Here is a 23,424-nt window from a genome sequence, read left to right as displayed (position 1 = left end):
TCAATTTCAGCTGCATATTCCTGAAACCATGTTCCAAGTGGTAGATGAAGTGCCTTTGCTCTCAAGCCATTATACACAAACAATGACATCAGCAGTTACATGATTATGGCAAACCTCATGCACAAAGGCCCTTCTCCAAACATATTTCAAAGCATTTGTGGCTGGTCTCCCACATTCTACCCCCTGAAAACTTGAAGTCATACTTTGTTTTATAATGCTCCTGTGAAGCACCCTGGGACATCTTATTATGTTAAAGGCACTATATAGTATAGGTTGTTGCTGTTCTTATAGCAGAGAAGCTTAAGGGAGACTGAATAGAGGTATTCCATATAATGGATTTCGGTAGAGCAAGTATGGACAAATTATTTCTGCAGGCAAGTGAGTCTGCAACCAAAGGTCATTGATTTAAAACAATTGGCAAAACAACTAGAGGAATTTCTTCACACACACACTGTTAAAATCTGAAACAGCAGATCTGAAGAAGCAGATTCCACAACAACTTTTAAAAAGCAATGGGACATGAAGTTGAATAGGACTAATTAGCAAGGCCATGGGGGAAAGACTAGGGGAGCGGATCTAATTGGGATTTGTCCTTCAAAGAACCGGCACAGATATGAAGGGTCGATTGGCCTCCTTCTGTGCCGTAACATTTTATGACAGCCGACCGCCGTCTCCCGTCTCCCCCCGGCCAGTGCCCTGGGTGCTGGAGTCACTCCAGTACACGCACGGTATCTCCCTACGTTCACTCTCGCCTTTCTTTCATCGCCGGCAACACCTCGTCCTTTCCCCGCCGTATAGCGTGTTGCTTATAGTACGGGCATGCCCGACGCGATGACGCAAGGGCGCGTGGAGGTAGAGGGTGTGGGGGGTGAGTGGCAGGCGCGAGAGAGCTCGAGCTGAGCGGCGGTTGGTGATCGGAGCTCGAGCATCGGGAAGGGTAGAGACAGAAAAGGAGCGGGATCTGGACCAGGACCGCTCCTCACCTCACCTCGCATCGCATCGCCCGGCGGGATAGTGATCAGGAGCCAGTCCTGTGTGCAGACACCTCCCACTTACTCCCGGGACGGAGCTCAGCGAGAGCGGGCAACTCTCTCCGGAAACCTAGCCTGACTCGCCTCTCGACCCCCTTTCCTCAGCTGGTCGCAGGATGCCGTTGGCACAGTTAGCTGGTCCTTGGCCCAAAGTGGACCTGGTTCACCTGGAGACCGAGGTAAATATTTGCAGCAGACTGGAGGGAATATAAACTCACCCGAGAGGGAAATGTCCATTACGAGGGCGGGGGGGACGCGATGCTTTTAAAACCAGCGCCCGCGGGTCGGGATGAAGTGAGCTGACCTGAGAAACTCCCGTGCAAAACGATCTCTTGTTGGGAGAGAAATTTCCTCTGAAGTTGAAGGGTGGGCTTTCTCCGATCTCTCGCACTTTGCAACGGGGGAGTTCACTGAAGTCACAGACAAATAAAACAGATAATTCCTACTTGGGGCGCAGTTGAAATTTATCGAGTAGAGAGGGTTGAGTCCGCAAAACAGCAATCTCGTTACCGTTGACATTGCAAATGCTGGTTATGTTGCCACACCGTGGTTATAATTGTGACTATTTTATAAAAACTGGAGGATCGTACGCTTTGCAGTTACATGCTTCACCGTCTCTTTGTTGTGTAATTGTGTATGGTGTCTGCCCTCCAACTTTGGATTTTGCTAACATCAATAATGTTGGGAATTGTTAAGTTTGACATGAATTTTTTTTAAAGCATATTTAACGAGATACCATCTCTATGAAAATGTTTGGCAAACCCATTTTTGGCGAATACAATGAGATGGATTATGTCACATATTGCAACACCAGCTTGTGATGAGAATGACACAAGAAAAAAGGATTATGGCTCTCATGATATTGTAAAAACTTTATTGAATGCATTTATAACTTTGCATCCCACGGCTACTAGGTGGATTCCTCTCCCATGATCCTCCCTTTCCAACCAAAATAATGATTTGCCAAACACTTCGTGAAGTCAGGAGCCCCTCTAATGCAGAATGAAAGCCTGAGAGATTGGGAACGTAATGAAGAAATAGTTGTACATATACACAGTGGGCAGAAGGGGGAGGGAGTGTACCTAGAGCAGAACTGCTAAATAATGCACTGGAACAATTTTATTGCATCCTTCTGGAGATGAGCAGCAGAGCTTAGAAAATGAGCAGCTGGATGTTGAACAAAAGTAGAAAGAAACATACTGAAACTGAATCAACGTTTCCTGGGGGAGGAAATCGGATCTGGGACAGTATTACTGTAAACCAACTGATGGATAAACCATTACAGTTCACTTGTAAATCAGAATCTGACTGACATGTAGTAAAATTGTGTTTTATGGTTTGCTAAATCTATTAGTTCATTAATATTTTTTAAAAATCAAGTGTTCAACTGACAGAAAAATAGTTGAATATATATATATATATATTCAAAAACAGCAGGTTGTTTAGAATAGTTTAATATGGGAGGTGGGATGGAGGTGATAGTCATCTGTAATCTCATTGGGGGTTCTAATCCATTAAATTTCCTAGAATTTTTCAAGAAAGCAATCTGGCCTTAGTGGTCCATTCATCTCAGGACCCCCACAGTGCTGGATGAGCACTTTCTATAGGAGTGTCAAATATCCAGTCAAAATGTTCTGATATTAAATTGAGTTGGCATAACCCCAAAACAAAGTGCCACCTGACAAGTCTGTAACTGTCCTCAAGAAAACAATCCTTGAACAAATGAAAGAGGAGCAGAAGTAGGCCATTCGGCCCTCAAGCCTTCTCTGCCATTTGATAAGATCATGGCTGATCTGTTTGTGTTTTGAATTCCACATTCCTATCTATCCCCAATAACCTTAGATTCTTGTTAGACAAGGGAATCAATCTATCTCTGCCTTAAAAATATTCAATGACCTGCCTCCATTGCCTTCTGAGGCAGAGAGTTCCAAAGTAGCACAACCCTCTGAGAGAAAAAAAATCTCTTCATCTCTGTCTTAAAGGAGCAATCCCTAATTTTAAAACAGTGCCCCTTGCTCTGGATTCACTCACAGGAGGAATCATCCTTTTCAATTCCACCTTGTCAATACCATTCAGGATCTTACATACTTCGATCAAGTCACCTCCCACCCTTCTAAACTCCATTGGAAACAAACCCAGTCTGTCTAATCTCTCCTCATAAGACATCTCGCTCATTCCAGGTATCAATCTTGTAAACCTCCTCTGAACTTCATCCAATTCATTTATATCCTTCCTTAAATAAGGAGACCAAAACTGCACACGATATTCGAGATGTGGTCTCACCGATGCCCTGTATTACCGAAGCATAACATCCTTACTTTTATGTTCAATTCCTCTCGTAATAAAGGATAGCATTCCATTAGGCTCCCTGATTACTTGCTGTACCTGCATACTAACTTTTTGTGACTTATGCACCAGAACACCTAGATCCCTCTGCACTTTGGAATTCTGCAGCCATTCTCCTTTTAAGTAATACTCTTTTTTTTATCCTTCCTGCCAAAGTGAACAATTTCACATTTTTGCACATTATACTCCATCCGCCAGATTTTTGCCCATTTATTGAACCTATCTATATCCACCTGCAACTATGTCCTCTTCACAACATACTTTCCTACCTATCATTGTGTCATCTGCAAATTTAGCTACCATGTCTTCACACTCTCATCTAAGTGATATAAGTTGTAAAATGTTGAGGCCCCAGCGTAGACCCTTGCAGGACTCCACTTGTCACATCCTACCAATCAAAAAAGAATCCATTCATGCATATTCTCTGTTTTCTGCCAGCCAGCCAATCTTCCATCCATGCTAATATGTTACCCCCTACACCATGAGCTCTTATTTTCTGCAATAACCTTTAATATGGCACCTTATCAGATGCCTTCTGGAAATCCAAGTACAGTATGTCTAAAGGCTCCCCTTGAAGGCGCATCTTACGCCTTCAAAGAACTTCAATAAATTGGTCAAACACAACTTCCCTTTCACAAAACCATGCTCACTCTTCCCGATTACCTTGAGTTTCTCTAAGTGCCCAGCTAATACCTCTTGAAGGATCAAATCTAACACCTTCCCCACTACAGACATCAAATTAACTGGCCTATAGTTTCCTGTTTTCTGCCTCCCTCCCTTCTTGAATAGAAAGGTTATATTTGCTACTTTCCTGTCTCATGGAACCTTCCCAGAATCTAAGGAATTTTGGAAAATTAACACCAACGCCTCATTAGCCACCTCTTTTAAGACCCTAGGATGAAGTCCATCAGGACCTGGTGACTTGTCAGTCCACAGCTCCATCAGTTCTCTCAGTACTGCTTCCCGAGTGATTGTAATTTCAACAACTTCCCTTCTCCCTTCCACCTCTTGATTTACAGCTATTACTGGAATGTTTTTCGTATCCTCAATAGTGAAGACAGAAGCAAAATATTTGTTTATTTCATCCGCCATTTCCTTATCTACTATTAACTCCCCTTTCTCATTCTCTGGAGGACCAACACTCACTTTACTTTTTTCCTTTTTAAATACCTGTAGAAGCTCTTGCTATCCATTTTTACTTTTCTAGCTAGCTTCCTCTCGTACTCAAATATCTTTCTCCGGATTAATCTTTTAGTCATTCTCTGCCGTTCTTTATATTATGACCAATCATTCAACCTGCCAATCATCTTTGCACAGTTATATGCTTTTTCCTTAAGTTTGATGCTTTCCTTAATTTCTTTAGTTAGGAACGCCTTAGAATTTTTCTTTATGGTAGGAATGTACTTATTCTGAGCATTCTGAAATATCCCCTTAAATGTCTGCCACTGCCTCTCTATTGATCTATCCCCTAGCCCAGTTCACTTCAGCTAGCTCAGTTTTCATGTCCACATAGTTGTCCTTATTTAAGTTTAAAATACTAGTCTTAGACCCACTCTTCTCCCTTTCAAACTGAATGTAAAATTGAATCATATTGTGGTTGCTGCTATCCTAGTGGTGCCTTCATTCTGAGGTCATTAATTAATCCTGTCACATTACACGATACCAAGTCTAACATAACCTTGAACTCGCTTTCCTTGCAAACTATCGCCCACATCCAACTTCCCTTTTCTTTTTAAAGTCCTTGAATGTATTGTCGCCGCCCAAATCTGTAACCATCTTTCTGGAAATCCATGTTTGAATCCGCCCATTGAGGCTCCTGCCCCAACATAGTACCAAAACTGCTCTTATCAAAGGCACCAGACAAAAGTAGACTATCCTTTCTTCTTGTTCTTTGACCCATCTGCAGCTTTTGGCATGATTGATCACAAAATCCTCCAACATCAACGTCCAGCTGGGTGAGACTGCTCTCGCTAGGTTCTATTCTTATCTATTTCATTGTAGCCAGAGTATCACTTGCAGGAGCTTTTCTTTCCGCTCTTGCATGATCACCTTTTCTGTATCCCAAAGAAATATCCTTGGATCCCTGCTATTTCACATCTATATACTGCCCTTTGGCAATGTCATCCAAAAACACATTAGTTTTCATGTACTCACCAACACCTCCCTAAATTATTAGATGAATTGTTCAGATTCCAGTACTGCATGAGCAGAGATATCCTCTAATTAAACATGGGAAGACCAAAAACATTGTCTACAGTCCTCACTACAAACTCCATTCCCTAGCTACCAGTTCCGCCCCTCTCCCTGGTAAATGTTTGAAGCTGAACTAGACTCTGCACACCTTGCTGTCATATTTGACCACAAGATGAGCTTCAGCCATACACCTGCACCACTACTAAGACAGTCTATTTCCAGCTGTATAACATTGGCCAGCTCTGCACCATCTCAGCTCATTTGTTCCTGAAACCTTCATCCATGCATGTTTTACCTCTGGACTTGACTATTCCAATACACACCAGGCTGGTCTCCCATATTCTACCCTCTGTAAACTTGAGGTCACCCAAAACTCTGTCCATGTCCTTACTCATGCCAAGTCCCGTTCATGCATCACCCCTGTGCTCGCTGACTACACTGGCTCCTTGGTCAAGCAGCACCTTGATTTTAAATTTCTCATCCTTGTTTTCAAGTCCCTACATGACCACAGCCCCTCTGTATTTCTGTAATGCCCTCCAGCCCCACAACTATCTGGTATCTGTGCTTTAATTCCGCCCTCTTGAGCATCCCCATTCCTTAAAACCTACCTTTTATGTGGCTGAGTGTCAAATTTTGTTTTACAGTGCTCCTGTGAAGTACCTTAGAACTTATTACATTAAAAGTGTTATATAAATACAAGTTGTTCTTGTTATTCATTCATTCATTCATTCATTCATTCATTCATTCATGTGTGCTCTGCCTGAAGGCAGTTCGTTGGCTTGTTGTCTGCTGATGCTTCATCCTGAGCTGTTTCCTTGGCTTTTTTCTCAGTGGTGGATTGCCATTGCCTCCCGCTGTCAGGGGCAGGGCAAGGAGGCAGGTCCCAAGCTTACCTCAGTCAGAACGGGAATCAAACCCACACTGGCGTAATTCTGAACTCCATGCTAGCCATCAAGCCAACTGAGCTGACCGGCCCCCTGTTCTTGTTATGTTGATATTTTAAAAGAAAAATACCAGCTACTTGGCATTGCAATCTTAAGTGGCTGACATTTCCTGATATGAGAAAAGTGATGATTTGTATTCTAGAAGGTCTCTGATGGAGTTGGTAATGTCAGCTGATTAGCTTGGCTCTGGTGTTCTGACCTGATGCAAAAACTTTCCCAAGAGCCTATAGGAAGGATATTTAATGTTAGATAATCCTGGATAAGTAACAGCCCTTTTTTCACTAGCCACAAAGCACTGTTCCATTTCAAGTCTACAGAGATCAGAAGCTAACAGAAATCATTGGTTGCAGTAAACAGAGCCTTCCAGTGTATTATAAAATAATTACCTACTACTGTTTTTTAAAAAAGTATTCTGGGTAAAACCTGCATGAGAAGCTTCCTGTGTGGAAACATAGTAGAGTGAATGTTTATGGAATTGGCAGTGTTGCATTCTTGCTGTCACTGATATGTTACCTGGTAGGCCCCTTTTGATCAAAGTAACTTTAGGGTATTGTTATTTGGAAGTTTTGTATGCCCTGGGGAACATAACTCCTCCTGGTTAGTATTAATAGAAATTCTCCTTTGAATTATTCTTGTTTAGAAAATTAAACAGCAAGTTTACCAACTTTCCAGTAATACTATGATTGAGTTTATGAAACAGCCTCTTGTGCCAAACCTTTGTAAATGTTTGATTCACTGAAACCCATCAGAAAAATCTTTCCCCAGGATGGTTAGTTGTGTCATACATTAAAACAACTGGATGAACTAAAGTACTGTTGAGTACAGTATCTTAGTGGAAGTCCCAATTGTTTGAAGAGTGTAGAGACTGTTCTCTGCTATGACAGCAAGTATTGTTTATTTCCAAGCACCAGCAATCATGATTTGTGAAATCCAAACAGAACTGCATTAGCTTAAGAATGTGTTGCTGGGAAAAATACTTTTCTTGAAATATTGCTCTGGCTGACACGAGATAAACCAAGTTAGCAAGATTATAAATTCTTAAGCATGTGTGCATAGTGAATGGAACCTGAGACCATGAGGTACAATCTTATTATTTTGTATCATATTTCATGGCACTTTGAGCCTGTTGATTCTAGTGTTAACCATGGGACTTCTCTGGCATCCTTTGAAATGATAACTTACTTTGTGAACAGATTACTTGATCATTCACGCCTCTGACTCATACTGTGATCTCTTGGTTGAGGCGTGCCTGTGCTCAATCAGATAGATATTGAACACAGTTTATGTCATATTCTTGAGTTGCACATTCACTCATTAAACAAGCTTTGTCATGGTTCTTTGAGAAGGATGCAGTATTCAACAATCCTGATCATTACTAAAATTTGTATTTTAATGCAACAGTATTGAACCAGTTGGTGGCTGCATGGAAGATCTCACATGGCCTCGCTATTAAATTAAAGATGTGGTTGCATATGACTGATCTTTTAGCTGTTTCTTTGCAATTGACATTTGTGAAATTGTGTTGAGACATTATCTAAGATCAGCAGCTCTTTTCAATTCTAATACAACTTAATGGAAGCTGAAGAGTCTTGGTAAACTGCAGTGCATCTGTGGGTCCTCTGTCCTAAACTATGTGATGTAACAAGTTTATTGCATTGTTTTATGAAGATTAGTATGATGCTTCCCTCAGTTTTCTTGATGAGCAGCAGAAGCCTGTAAGAATAGCAGATGCAAAAGAGTTAAAAACAAAAAACTACTGCGGATGCTGGAAATCCAAAACAAAAACAGAATTACCTGGAAAAACTCAGCAGGTCTGGCAGCATCGGCGGAGAAGAAAAGGGTTGACTTTTCGAGTCCTCATGACCCTTCAACAGAACTAAGTAAAAATACTTAGTTCTGTTGAAGGGTCATGAGGATGCAAAAGAGTGGCAGCTACATGTGACTAGTTTTATCAAAGCAATCGTAAATCCATAAGTGACTCATTGTTGACTGGTACGTGGTAGATAGAATGTATGAGCAAAGGGGTACGTGTTCCAGAGGCGCTTGCTGCATGTTACTTGGTAGTTGGAAGGATAATGTTTTCTAAACCTTATGACTGGACAACACCAGAAGAAGGTGTAAAAAACTTCTGAAGATACAGCATTGAGCACACAAGACAAATTCCAACTTAATTTAAAAAAAATTAATTCATAGGATGTGGGCATCGCTGGCTAAGTCAGCATTTATTGCCTATCCCTAATTCCCCTTGAGAAGGTGGTGGTGAGCTGCCTTCTTGAACCGCTGCAATCCATGTGGTGTAAGTACACCCACAGTGATGTTAGGGAGGGAGCTCCAGGATTTTGACTCAGCGACAGTGAAGGAACAGCGATATATTTTCAAGTCAGGATGGTGAGTGACTTGGAGGGGAATTTCCAGGTGGAGATGTTCCCATGCATCTGCTGCCCTTGTCCTTCTAGATGGTAGTTGGCATGGGTTTGGAAGGTGCTGTCCAAGGAGGCTTCGTGAGTTCCTGCAATGCATTTTAATGTCATCTTAGTTTGTGGCCCTACTGATGAAAAGAGTAATTTATATTGGTTTGAATCATAGAATGGTTACAGCACAGAATAAGGCCATTTGTCTTGTCATGTCCATGCTGGGTCTTTGCAAGGGCAACTGACCTAGTTCCACTTCCTTGCCTTTTTATCATTGCCCTGCAAGTCTTTTCTTTTTCGCTAATTGTCCAACTCTTTTTCAAAGGCCTCAATTGAATGGGGAGGGATGCATAGTGGTACTGTCACTGGAGTAATATTCCAGAGACCATGGGTAATGTTCTGGGGACCCAGGTTCTAATCCCATCACAGCAGATGGTGAAATTTAATTCAATAAAAATCTGCAATTAAAAGTCTAATGATAATCACAAAACCATTGCGAATGTTGTAAAAACCCATCTGGTTCACTAAACCTCTTTAGGGAAGGAAATCCGCTGGCCTACACAGTGACCCTAGACCCACAGCAATATGGTTGACTCTTAAATGTCCTCGGAACAAGGGCAGTTAGGGACGGACAATAAATGCTGGCCTAGTCAGTGACGCTCACTCACATGAACGAATAAAAAACAACCTGCCTCTACCACACTGAGGCAGTTCATTCCAGGTCCTAAGTACTCATGGCTTGATAATGTTTTCCTCATGTCATTGTTGCTTCTTAAATCAGCGTACTCTCGTTCTCGATCCTTTCACCAATGGGAATAGTTTGTCCCCTTCTACTTTGTCCAGACCCCTCATGATTTTGAACACCTCTATCATATCTCCTCTCTACCTTTGTTTCTCCAAGGAAATCAGCCCCAGCTTCACCAATCTATCCATGTAGCTGAAGTTCCTCATCCCTGGAACCATTCTTGTGAATCTTTTCTGCAGCCTCCTAAATACCTTTAAGCCCTTCCTGAAGTGTGATGCCCAGAACTGGACACAATACTCCAGTTGGGACCGAACCAGTGCTTTATACCAGTTTATCATAACTTATTTGATTTTGTACTCTGTGCGCCCATACTTAAAAAGCCCAGAATCCGTATGCTTTATTAACCACTTTCTCAACCTGAGCTTCCACCTTCAATGATTTGTGTACATAGCCTCCCAGGTCTCTTTGCTCCTGCACCTCCTTTATAATTTTACTCTTTACTTCATATTGCCTATCCTTGTTCTTTCTCCCAAAATGAATCACTTCACGCTTTGCATTAGACATCTTCCATCTGTCCACCCATTCCACTAACCTCTCTATGTCCTCTTGAAATTTATCATTATCCTTCTCACAGTTAACTCACTCACTCTTCCAAAACCACTTCATCCAGTTCAGGGTTGCGGGGAGTTGGAGCCTATCCCGACAGGCAGTGGGTGCTAGGCGGGGTACACCCAGGACGAGACGCTAGTCCATCACAGGGCACACTCGCGCACACAGACACACACACTGGGGGACAATTTACTATAGCCAATTCACCTAACTGACAAGTCTTTGGACGATGGGAGGAAACTGCAGCACCCGGCAGAAAACCTCGCTGACACTGGGACAACATGCAAACTCCACAAAGACCAAGGTCAGGATCAAACCCGGGTCCCTGGAGCTATGAGGCAGCAGCATTAAACAGTGTGCCACCGTGCCACCCTCTTCGTAGTTCACAGTACTTTAAAATTTTGTGTCATTTGTAAATTTGAAGTTGTGCCCTCTGCACCCAAGTCTAGGCCGTTAATATATATCAACAAAAATAGGGGTCCTAACACCAACCCCACTGTATTCCTTCTTCCAGTCTGAAAAACAGCTGTTCACCACAACACTCTGTTTCCTCTCACTCAGCCAATTCCATACCCAAGTTGACACTGTCCCTTTCATTCCATGGATTCTAACTTTGCTGACAACTCTGTTATGTGCCACTCTATCAAATGCCTTTTGGAATTCCGTGTGCACCACATCAACTGCATTACCCTCATCAACCCTTTCTGTTAACTCATCAAAAAAATTGGTTGAACACAATTTTTCCTTAAGAAATCTGTGCTGGCTTTCTTTAATTAATCCACATTTGTCCAAGTGACTGTTTGTGCTGAATTGTCGTTTCTAAAAACTTTCCCACCACCAAAGTTAAACTGATGGATTTGTAGCTGCTGGGCTTATCCTTACAATTTTTTGGGAACATTTATGTAAGATATGCAATTCTCCAGTCCTCTGGCGTCACCCCTGTACTTAAGGAGGATTGGAAGATTATAACCAGCATCTCTGCAATTTCCACACTGACTTCCCTTAGTAGTCTTGGATGCATTTCATCTGGTTCTAGTGAATTATCAACTTTTAAGTACAGCAAACTAATACCTTCTCATCAATTTTTAGCTCATCCAATGTCTCAACCACCTCCTCTTTCACTATGACTTGGCAGCATCTTCCTTGGTAAAGACAGGTGAAAAGTACTCATTTAGTATCTCAGCCATGCCCTCTGCTTCCATGTGTAAATCTGCTTTTATGTCCCGAATCAGTCCCACTCTTCCTTTTACCACCCTTTTACTATTTATATGCCTATAAAATACTTTTTAATTCCTTTTTATGTTAGGTGCTAGTCTCTCATATAGTCTATAATAAAATAGAAAAATACTGCGGATGCTGGAAATCTAGAACAAAAACAAAAATACCTGGAAAAACTCAGCAGGTCTGACAGCATCTGTGGAGAGGGATACAGTTGACGTTTCGAGTCCGTATGACCCTTCATCAGAACTAAAAAATATAGAAATGAGATGAAATATAAGCTGGTAGAGGGGGGTGGGACAGGTAGAGCTCGATAGGGGGCCAGTGATAGGTGGAGGCCAAGAAGAGACTGCCAAAGATATCATAGACAAAAGGACAAAGGGGTGTGACGGTGGTGATATTATCTAAAGGATGTGCTAATGGGGACATTAAGGGTAGCAAGCAGGACAAGCTAGTGGCAGATGGCCCTAGTGGGGGTGGGGTGGGGGGATGGGATCGAAATGGGCTAAAAGGTGGAGATGAAACAATAGATTGAAATAAATTTTAAAATAGGTGGGAAAAGAAAAATATATTTGTAAAAAAATTATATATTATTGGAAAAGGGGGGATCGGAAAGGGGGTGGGGATGGAGGAGAGAGTTTATGATCTGAAATTGTTGAACTTAATATTAAGTCCGGAAGACTGTAAAGTGCCTAGTTGGAAGATGAGGTGCTGTTCCTCCAAATTGCGTTGAGCCTCACTGGAACATTGCAGCAGGCCAAGGACGGACATGTGGGCATGAGAGCAGGGTGGTGTGTTGAAATGGCAAGCGACAGGGAGGTCTGGGTCATGCTTGCGGACAGACTGAAGGTGTTCTGCAAAGCGGTCACCCAGTCTGCGTTTGGTTTCTCCAATGTAGAGGAAACCGCATTGGGAGCAATGAATGCAGTAGACTAAATTGAGGGAAGTGCAAGTGAAATGCTGCTTCACTTGAAAAGAATGTTTGGGCCCTTGGACGGTGAGGAGAGGGGAAGTGAAGGGGCAGGTGTTGCACCTTCTGCGATTGCATGGGAAGGTGCCGTGGGAGGGGGTTGAGGTGTAGGGGGTGATGGAGGAGTGGACCAGGTTGTCCCGGAGGGGTGAAGGGAAGCTGTGTTTGGTGGTGGCATTATGCTGGAGTTGGCGGAAATAGCGGAGGATGACCCTTTGAATGCGGAGGCTGGTGGGGTGATAAGTGAGGTCAAGGGGGACCCTATCATGGTTCTGGGAGGGAGAGGAAGGTGTGAGGGCGGATGTGCGGGAGATGGGCCAGACACGGTTGAGGGCCCTGTCAACCACCGTGGGTGGAAAACCTCAGTTAAGGAAGAAGGAAGACATGTCAGAGGAACTATTTTTGAAAGTGGCATCATCAGAACAGATGCGACGGAGGTGAAGGAACTGAGAGAATGGGATGGAGTCCTTACAGGTAGCAGGGTGTGAGGAGCTGTAGTCGAGGTAACTGTGGGAGTCGGTAGGCTTGTAATGAATATTGGTGGACATTCTATCACCAGAAATTGAGACTGAGAGGTTAAGGAAGTGAAGAGAAGTGTCAGTGATGGACCATGTAAAAATGATGGAGGGGTGGAAATTAGAAGCAAAATTAATAAATTTTTCCAGATCCAAACGAGAGCACGAAGTGGCACCGAAGCAGCCATTGATGTACCGGAGAAAGAGTTGTGGGAGGGGGCCTGAGTAGGACTGGAACAAGGAATGTTCCACATACCCCATAAAGAGACAGGCATAACTGGGGCCCATGCTGGTACCCATAGCCACACCTTTTTATTTGAAGGAAGTGAGACGAGTTTAAGGAGAAATTGTTCAGTGAGAGAACAAGTTCAGCCAGACGGAGGAGAGTAGTGGTGGATGGGGATTGTTCGGGCCTCTGTTGGAGGAAGAAGCGGAGAGCCCTCAGACCATCCCGGTGGGGGATGGAGGTGTAGAGGGATTGGACGTCCATGGTGAAGAGGAGGCGGTTGGGGCCAGGGAACTGGAACTTGTTGATGTGATGTAGGATGTCAGAGGAATCACAGATGTGAGTGGGAAGGGACTGGACAAGGGGAGAGAGAATGGAGTCAAGATAGAAAGAAATGAGTTCCAAGGGGCAGGAACAGGCTGACATGATCGGTCTGCCGGGACAGTCCTGTTTGTGGATTTTGGGTGGAAGGTAGAAGCGGGCCATCCGAGGTTGGGAGACTATGAGGTTGGAAGCTGTGGAAGGAAGATCTTCAGAGGAGATGAGGTCAGTGACAGTCCTGGAAACAATGGCTTGATGTTCAGTGGTGGGGCCATGGTCCAGGGGGAGGTAGGAGGAAGTGTCTGCGAGTTGACACTCAGCCTCTGTGAGGTAGAGGTCAGTGCGCCAGACAACAACAGCGGGTGTGATGACAAAGTCAGGGTTGGACCTGAGAGAATGGAGTGCGGCAAGTTCAGAGAGAGACAGGTTAGAGTGGGTGAGAGGAGCAGAGAAATTGAGACGACTGATGTCACGCCGACAGTTCTCAATGAAAAGATCAAGAGCAGGTAAAAATCCAGAGGGAGGGGTCCAGGTGGAGGGAGAATATTGGAGGTGGGTAAAAGGATCCATTGAACCGGGAGAGGACTCCTGCCCAAAGAAGTGAGCACGGAGACGAAGGCGGCGGAAGAAGAGTTCAGCATCGTGCCGAGCCCGAAATTCATTGAGGTGAGGGCGGAAGGGTATGAAACTGAGGCCTTTGCTGAGCACTGAACGTTCAGCATCACAGAGGGGAAGGTCAGAGGGTGTGGTGAATACTGGCCGGGGCTGGGATTGGAAGACAGGATGGGGACAGAAGGATGGGCAGGGGTGGAGAGTCTTGGATGGACGTTGGTGTCAGTGAGTTGTTGGAGCTTGCGTTCCTTTGCATCTGAAAGAAAGAGACAAAGTTTCTTGTTGAGGCGTCTCTCATACTCTCTCTTTGTTTCTCATTGTTTTTCATTTCTTTCTGAACCTTCTAGAATCGGCCTGCTTTTCAATTGCATTATTCACTTGATATCTGTCATATGCAACTTTTTTCTGCTTCATCTTCCTGTCTCATAATCCAGGGATCTCTGGATTAATTTGTTCTACCTCTCCCCTTCATGGGATTAGACCTGGACGGTACCTGAATTATCTCCTCTTTAAAAACAGCCCATTGTACAGTTACAGTTTTGCCTGCCAATCTTTGACTCCAATTTACATAGGCACCCTATTGAAGCTGTCCCTTCCCCAATTAATTATTTTTACTCTGGGAAGCTCCTTGTCCTTTTCCATAGCCAACCTAAAGCTTAAGATATTATGGTCACTGTCCCCAGCCAGTGAAGCCCACATCCTGTGAGTGCATAAAAAAAATTCATGAAAATTGCTTCATTCACCCAATACGAGACGAGAGAAGGAAGAAAAATTATCTAAGCCAATGAGGCACATTCTTCATAAAAGCAAAAAATTCCATTGAGATTCAGGCAGGCAAAGTGACTAAAGTGGTCACTGCCCCTCAATGTTCTCCTACTGAAACTCGATTCACTTGATCCACCTCATTTCCAAGAACCAGATCCAGCAATGCTTCCTTCCTTGTTGGACTGGAAACATACTAATCTAGAAGATTCTCCTGAACACACTTCAGAAACTCTTACCTCTCTCTGCCCTTTACATTATTACTATCCCAGTCTATATTATGATAAGTAAAGTCCCCTACTGTATAATTGTAGCAGCTCCCTGTAATTTCCTTGCAAATTTGTTTCACCTTGTCTTTCCCACTAGTTGGTGGCACACAGAATACACGGAGCAACATAACAGCACCCCTATTGTTTCCTATCAGCAAATTGGGGATGAATATGAATCAAATTATTTCATAAAAACCCTGCATATGGAATAATATCTAAATATTCAGTTTGTGACTTTGTTTAAAACCGATCTGCTATCATTGTGAAGGAGGAAGAGGTCCAAATTTCGTGAAGGACTGCATATAATACTGAATTTATAAACTGATTTGCACCACATTTGCTGACCACTTGCACTTCTACACTTCTGTACCTTTCTTGTTACTTTTGCCTCAATCTGTGATGTGGAACCAGTATTGGATGGTAGTGGGATTTAAATTTGCATGATGTGACTGTACAATTGAGCTGATTTTAATCTTCCCACCTTGTGATAGGTCCCCCCCCCTTCACTAATTAACATGGAAGTGAAAGGTTATCGGGGGTAGGCACAATTAGATAAGCTATGATCTTCTTGAATGGTGGAGCAGGCTTGAAGAGCTGAGTGGCTGACTCCTGCTCTTAATTCATATGTTCTTATGGCTATTTTGCACCACTTTAGTCACTTTGCCTGCCTGAATCACAATGGAATTTTTTGCTTTTATGAAGAATGTGCCTCATGGGCTTAGATAATTTTTCTTCCTTCTCTTGTCTCATATTGGGTGAATGAAGCAATTTTCATGAATTTTTTTTAATGTACTCATGGGATGTGGGTTTCGCTGGCTGGGCCAGTACTTATTGCCAATCTCTAATTGCCCTTGAGAAGGTGATGGTGAGCTGCCTTCTTGAACCGCTGCAGTCCATGTGGTGTAGGTACACCCATAGTGCTGTTAGGAAAGTGAGTTCCAGGATTTTGACCCAGTGAAGGAGCGGCGATATATTTCCAACTCAGGATGGTGAGTGACAGAGGAACTTTCAGGTGGTGGTGTTCCCATCTATCTGCTGCCGTTGGCCTTCTAGTTGGTAGTGGTCATGGGCTTGGAAGGTGCTTTCTAAGGAGCCTTGGTAAATTCCTGCAGTGCATCTTGTAGATGGTACACACATGGCTGCTACTGTGCTTTAGTGGGAGTGAATGTTTGTGGATGGGATATCAATCAAGAAGGCTGCTTTGTCCTGGATGGTGTGAAGCTCCTTGAGTGTTGTGGGAGTTGCACTCATCCAGGCAAGTGGGGAGTATTCTATCACACTTCTGACTTGTGCCTTGTAGATGATATACAGGCTTTGGGGAGTCAAGAGTTGAGTTACTCGTCGCAGGATTCCTAGCCTCTGACCTGTTCTTGTAGTGACAGTATTTATATGGCTAGTCCAGATCAGTTTCTGGTCAATGGTAACCCCCAGGATGTTGATAGTGGGGGATTCAGTGATGGTAATGCCATTGAACGTAAAAGGGCGACGGTTAGGTTCTCTTTTGTCGGAGATGGTCATTGCTTGGCATTTGTGTGGCACGAACGTTACTTGTCACAGTCAGACATTGTCCAAGTCTTGCTGTATTTGGACATGGACTGCTTCAGGATCTGAGGAGTACAGAATGGTGCTGAACATTGTGCAATCATCAGCGAACATCCCCATTTCTGACCTTATGATGGAAGGAAGGTCACTGATGAAGCAGCTGAAGATGGTTGGTCCGAGGACACTACCCTGAGGAACCCCTGCAGTGATGTCCTGGAGCTGAGATGACTGACCTCCAACAGCCACAACCATCATCCTTTGTGCTAGGTATGACTCCAACCAATGGACAATTTTCCTCTGATTCCCATCGACTCGAGTTTTGCTAGGGCTCCTTGATGCCACAATCGGTCAAATGCTGCCTTGATGTCAAGAACAGTCACTCTCCCCTCGCCTTCGGAGTTCAGCTCTTTTGTCCATGTTTGAACGAAGGCTGCAATGAGGTCAGGAGCTGAGTGGCCCTGCGGAACCCAAATTGGGCATCAGTGAGCAGGTTATTGCTAAGCAAGTGCTGCTTGATAGCACTGTTGATGACCCCTTCCATTACTTTACTGATGATCAAGAGTAGACTGATGGGGTGGTTATTGGCCAGGTTGGATTTGTCCTGCTTTTTGTGTACAGGACATACCTGTTCAATTTTCCACATTGCTGGGTAGGTGCCAGTGTTGTAGCTGTACTGGAACAGCTTGGCTGGGGCGCGGCAAGTTCTGGAGCACAAGTTTCAGTACTATTGCTGAAATATTGTCAGGGCCCATAGCCTTTGATGTTTGACTTGAAATTTTTCTGGTTTGGTTATCTGACTGTATAAGAATTAAAAATTGCTTAATAACGAGAATATGTTGCCATTGCATTTTATGTGCAGATATTTTCATTTCAAAACAATCTTATTTTAATGTTGCAATTTTACTGAGATGTCTAGACACTTCTACGCGTACAGAGGCTGAGCAGCCTGTGTATAGAGCTGAGTGCCCATTTTCCATGTTATTGAGGAATTGATTTGATTGTGTCTTTTCTGGCCACTTGTAAGGAAATCAAATTGTACATCAGACATGTAGTGTGGTTGAAGTGATCAAGAATCTATGATGCAGGGTGACCTCTCATACAGCAGGTAAAGGCTTTCTTTTCTCTTGTGAGTGTTCTTGTGTATCTCATGGTGTGAAGCTTGTTTTCCTTATCTGTAATCTAGACTACAATGAGAGTTTCTGTTCCAGTTTTTAAACTACACATTCAATGTTATTTGAATACAGATTTTAATGCATGCACTTTTAATTGAGTGGCAGGGAGGTGGGGGTTACAGTTTTGAATGCCTTTTCATTGAGTGGTTTGATGTGGGAGGATTAAAAAAAGGAAGGCCTGCATTTACATAGTGCATTTCACCAAATATCTCAAAGCATATTTTGAAATGTAGTCACTATTGTAATGTAAGAAATGCAGCAGACAACATGTGCGCAGCAAACTCCCACAAACAGCAGGTGATCTGTTTTTGTGGTGTTAATTGAGGAAAAAATATTGGCTAGGACACTCCTTCAAAATACCGTGGGATCTTTTACATCTAGCCAAGCAGGCAGAAGTTGCCTTGGTTTAATGTCTCATCTGAAAGATGGCACACCCAATGGTGTAGCACTCTTTGTACTGCACTTGAGTGCCTGTCTTGATGTTTGTACTCAAGTCCTGGAGTGGGACTTGATCTCTGAACCTTATGATTCAGAGTCAAGAGTGCTGAAAACTGAGCCATGGCTGATTATTCATCCAAAAATTAGATATTAAAACACACACCAATCTAAAGCTGGTAGCTATGGAATTGATTGCAGCCTGATTTATACTGGCTGGCTTTAAATGAGTGCCTGGGGATCAACAACAACAACCACTTGCATTAATGTAGTGCCTTTAACATAATAAAATATTTAAGGTGCTTCACAAATAAAATTTGACATTGTTCCACATAAGGAGAATTAGGACAGATAACCTAAACCTTGATCTAAGAAGTAGATTTTAAGGAGTACCTTGAAGAAGAAGAGAGAAATGAAGAGGCTTGGGGAGGGAATTCCACAGCTTTTGGCCTTGACAGTCAATGGTGGCGTGATTAAAATCAGGAATGTGCAAGAGACCAGAGTTGGAGGATTGCAGAGATCTTGAAAGACTAGTGCTAGAGAAGATTATAGAGATGGAGGGGGGGCAAAGCACTGGAGGGATTTGAAAACAAGGATGAGAGTATTAAAAATGAGGTTCGGCTTAGCTGGGAGCCAGTGTAGGCCAAAGAGCAGAAGAGTAATGGGTGAATGGGACTTGTATATAGGTGTTAGAGTTTAGGATAAGCTTAAGTTTATGCAGGGTGAAAGATGGGAAGATGGGAGGTTGGCCAGGAATGCATTGGAATAGCCAAGTCAACAGGTTACAAAGGGATGGAGCAGGTTTTAGCAGCTAATGAACTGAGGCAAATCACCGAGGTAGAAATAGGTAGTCTTAGTGATGGCATGATATGTGGTTGGCAGTTCATCTAAGGGCCAGATATGACACACAGATCGTGAACAGTGTGGTTCAGCCTCAGTTACTAGGGAGAGGGCTAGAGTTGGTGGCTAGGGATAGGAGTTTGTGTTAAGGATTAAAGGCTTAATTCTTCCAAGCGTTTATTCATTCATGAGATTTGGGTATCACTAGCTAGGCTAGCATTTATTGTCCATCCCTAATTGCCCTTGTTCAGAGAGCATTTAAGAGTCAATCACATTGCTGTGGGTCTGGACTCACATGTAAGCCAGACCAGATAAGAACATTAGTGAACCATATGGGTTTTTATGATAATCAGCAATGATTTTGTGGTCATCATCAGGCTTTAAATTCCAGATTTTTTTATTGAATTCAAATTTCACCAGCTGCCGTGGTGGGATTAGACCCCAGGTACCCAGAGCATTTCCCTGGGTCTTTGGAATACTAGTCCAGTGACGCTACCATTATGCCCCTGCTTCTTCTAGCTGGAGTTCCTAATGTTATGATCCCCACAATGTCAATGGAAAGAAAACCAATGGACAAAATTTCATTTTTTAAAACCTTTTTTAAAATTCATTCACGGGATGTGGGCATCACTGGATAGGCCAGCATTTATTGCCCATTCCTAATTTTCCTTGAGAAGGTGGTGGTGAGCAGCCTTCTTGAAATGCTGCAGTCCATATAGTGTAGGTACAGCCACAGTGCTGTTTGAGAGGGAGTTCCAGGATTTTGATGCAGCAACAGTGACGGAATGGTGATATATTTCCAAGTCAGGATGGCGGGTGGCTCGGAGGGGAACTTCCAGGTGGTGGTGCTCCCATGTATCTACTGCCCTTGTCCTTCCAGATGGTAGTGGTCATGGGTTTGGATGGTGCTGTCTCAGGGATCTCGGTGAGTTCCTGCAGTGCATCTTGTAGATGGTGCACACCGCTGACACCATGTGTCAGTGGTGGAGGGAGAGAATGTTTGTCGATGGGGTGCCAATCAAATGGGCCGTTTTGTCCTGGATGCTGTCAAGCTTCTTGAGTGTTGTTGGAACTGCACTCATCCAATTAAGTGGGGAGTCTTCCATCACATTCCTGACTTGTGCCTTGTAGATGGTGGACAGGCTTTGGGGAGTCAGAAGGCGAGTTACCCGCTGCAGGATTTCTAGCCTCTGACCTGCTCTTATAGCCACTGTATTTATATGGCTAGTCCAGCTCAGTTTCTGGTCAATGGTAACCCCAGGATGTTGATAGTGGAGCTTCATCAATGGTATTGCCATTGAATGTCATGGGGTGATGGTTAGATTCTCTCTTGTTGGAGATGGCCATTGCCTGGCACTTGTGTGGCACAAATGTTATTTGCCACTTGTCAGCCCAACCATGAATATTATCCAGGCCTTGCTGCATTTGGACCTGAACTGCTTCAGTATCTGAGGAGTACAGAATGGTGCTGAGCATTGTGCAAACATCAGTGAACATTTCCACTCCTGACCTTATGATGGAAGGAAGGTCCAAGGACTGTGACAAATGAACTAAAATTAACATTGTGCAAACATTAACAGGCAAGTGATATTTCAAATAAAAAGGTAAATTTCACTTTAAATAGTCAGTACAAAGATACTCAGTTACAAGTACTAGCATCACTCCCTGCACAAATATGGCACCACGTGTAATCTCTCAGTCTTTCTAACTTGGCATCCAGTACATCGGACCTCTCACTTCCCACTCATGCATTTGGCCCTTGAGTCACTTTTTTTGGCAGCTGCATTGAATCTGAGGTTTCAGGATATATCCACTGATCAGGCAAACTTCTATGAACCTTCTGTCACTCGGGTCACAACAGTCCCGATGGCGTTGCTTTCCAGAGTTCCATTTCAATCTACTGACCAATACACCTGGTGTATGGTCTGGTCTGGTCCTCAGGTATAAACACTCTGCTTTTTAGCATGCCTGAGCTATTCACACCACTTAGGGTTCAGTCACTTTAGTTTGTTCGCACGTTGCTTCACCAAGAGCGTCTGGAATTGTATTTTCTTCTCATTGACAAACAGAAAACTGATCTATTCATAGAGAGCTTTGCTTGCTTCCCTCATATGAATTCTGTGTTCTAAATCACGTCTGCTCAAGACCAGATGCTACAGAACGGACTGGAACCCGACACCACTCCAATTAGCTTTCATCTCCATAACAGCCTCAGCCAGAGTTTGACCTTGGAACCAAATGACCTCATAACGAGGAAACATAGAAAATAGACTCAGGAGTAGGTCATTCAGCCCTTCAAGCTGGCTCTGCCATTCAATGTGATCATGGCTGATCCTCTATCTCAACTCCATACTCCTGCTCTCTCTTCATACCCTTTGACACCTTTAGAGTATAGAAATCTATCTATTTCACTCTTAAATATATTCAGTGATTTGACCTCCACAGCCCTCTATGGTAGCGAATTTCACAGGTTCACTATCCTCTGAGTGAAGAAGTTTCTCCTCATCTCAGCCCTAAATGGCCTACCCCATATCCTCAGACTGTGACTCCTTGTCCTAGGACTCCCAGCCAGGGGAAACATCATCTCTGCATCTAGTCTGTCCAGCCCTGTCAGAATTTTATACGTTTCAATCAGATCCTCTCTCATTCTTCTAAACTCCAGTGACTACACACCTAGTCAACCCAATCTCTCTGCATACAACAATGCTGCCATCCCAGGAATCAGTCTGGTGAACCTTTGCTGCACTCCCTCTATGGCAAGTATATCCTTTCTTAAGTAAGTAGACCGAAACTGCACACAATACTTCAGGTGTGGTCTCACCAAGGCCCTGTATAGCTGCAATAAGACATCCTTGCTCCTGTACTCAAACCTTCTCACAATGAAGGCCATTATACAATTTGCCTTCTTAACTGCTTGCTGCACCTGCATGCATGCTTTCAGTGACTGGTGTACAAGGGCACCCAGGTCCCTTTGTACATCAACATTTCTCAGTCTACCACCATTTAAATTATACTTTTGTCATTCTGTTTTTCCTACCAAAGTAGGAAACTTCACACTTACCCACGTTATGCTGCATCTGCCATGCATTTGCCCACTTACTCGTCTAAATTGCCTTGATGCCTCTTAACCTCCTCCTCACCATTAACATTCCCACCTAGTTTTGTGTCGTCAGCAAACTTGGAAATATTACATATGGTTCCCTCATCCAAATCATTGATATATTGTGAATAGCTGGGGCCCAAGCACTGACCCCTGCGGTACCCCACTAGTCATCGCCTGCCATTGCGAAAAAGACCCAATTATTCCTACTCTTTCCTGTCTACTAACCAATTCTCAATCCATGCCAATATATTACTCCCAATCACTTGCTTTAATTTTGCACACTAGCCTCTCATGTGGGACTTTATCAAAAGCTTTCTGAAAATTCAAATGTACCACATCCAGTGGTTCTCCCTTATCTATTCTGCTAGTTACATTCTCACAAAACTCCAGTAGGTTTGTCAAACATGATTTCCCTTTCATAAATCCATGTTGACTTTGTCTAATCCCATTGATATTTTCTAAGTGTCCTTTTATTACATCCTTTATAATAGACTCTATCATTTTCCCTACTACTGATGTTACACTAACCAGTCTGTAATTCTTTGTTTTCTCCCTCCTTTTTTAAATAGTGGGGTTACATTTGCCACCCTCCAATCTGCCAGGATTGTTCCAGGATCTACAGATTTTTGGAAGATGATAACCAACGCATCCACTATATTGGCCACCTCCTTTAGTACCCTGGGATGTAGATTATCAGGCCCTGGGGATTTATTTTTCAGTCCCATTAATTTCTCCACTACTTTTTTAGTAATATTAATTTCCTTCAATTCCTCCTTCTCACTAGACCCTTGATTTCCTAGAATTTCTGAGAAGTTATTAGTGTCTTCCTCCATGAAGATAGAACTGAAGTAGTTGTTTAATTGCTCTGCCATTTCCTTGTTCTCTATTATAAATTCTCCCATTTCGGACTGTAAGGGACCTACATTTGTCTTCACCAATCTTTTTCTTCTTTAAGCTTTTACAGTCCTCTTTTATGTTCCTTGGAAGTTTACTCCCATACTCTACTTTTCCCCTTTTAATCAATCTCTTGGTCCTCCTTTGCTGAATTCTAAACTTCTCCCAATCCTCAGGTTTGCTACTTTTTCTTGCAACTTTATATGACTCCTCTTTGGAACTAATACTATCCTTTGCTTCTTTTGTTAGCCAAGGTTGGGCCACTT

The 23,424-nt window shown here is 43.2% G+C and overlaps 1 protein-coding gene across 2 annotated transcripts in view; it reads left to right on the top strand.

The window, feature by feature from the left end:
* The first annotated feature begins 878 nt into the window (after nucleotides 1–878).
* The window catches only part of LOC144696034 (ribosomal protein S6 kinase alpha-1-like), a 248,604-nt gene continuing 226,058 nt past the window's right edge, over nucleotides 879–23,424 (top strand). For both annotated transcript variants that reach the window (XM_078567218.1, XM_078567217.1), the window contains exon 1: nucleotides 879–1,210. In XM_078567218.1, coding sequence (XP_078423344.1) covers nucleotides 1,148–1,210 — 63 coding nt within the window. In that variant the 5' untranslated portion in view covers nucleotides 879–1,147. The remainder of the gene's footprint in view (nucleotides 1,211–23,424) is intronic.

The sequence above is a fragment of the Cetorhinus maximus genome, chromosome 21, assembly GCF_964194155.1.
Source record: "Cetorhinus maximus chromosome 21, sCetMax3.hap1.1, whole genome shotgun sequence".
Lineage (NCBI taxonomy): Eukaryota > Metazoa > Chordata > Chondrichthyes > Lamniformes > Cetorhinidae > Cetorhinus > Cetorhinus maximus.
This window is presented reverse-complemented; position numbering and strand designations above follow the sequence as displayed.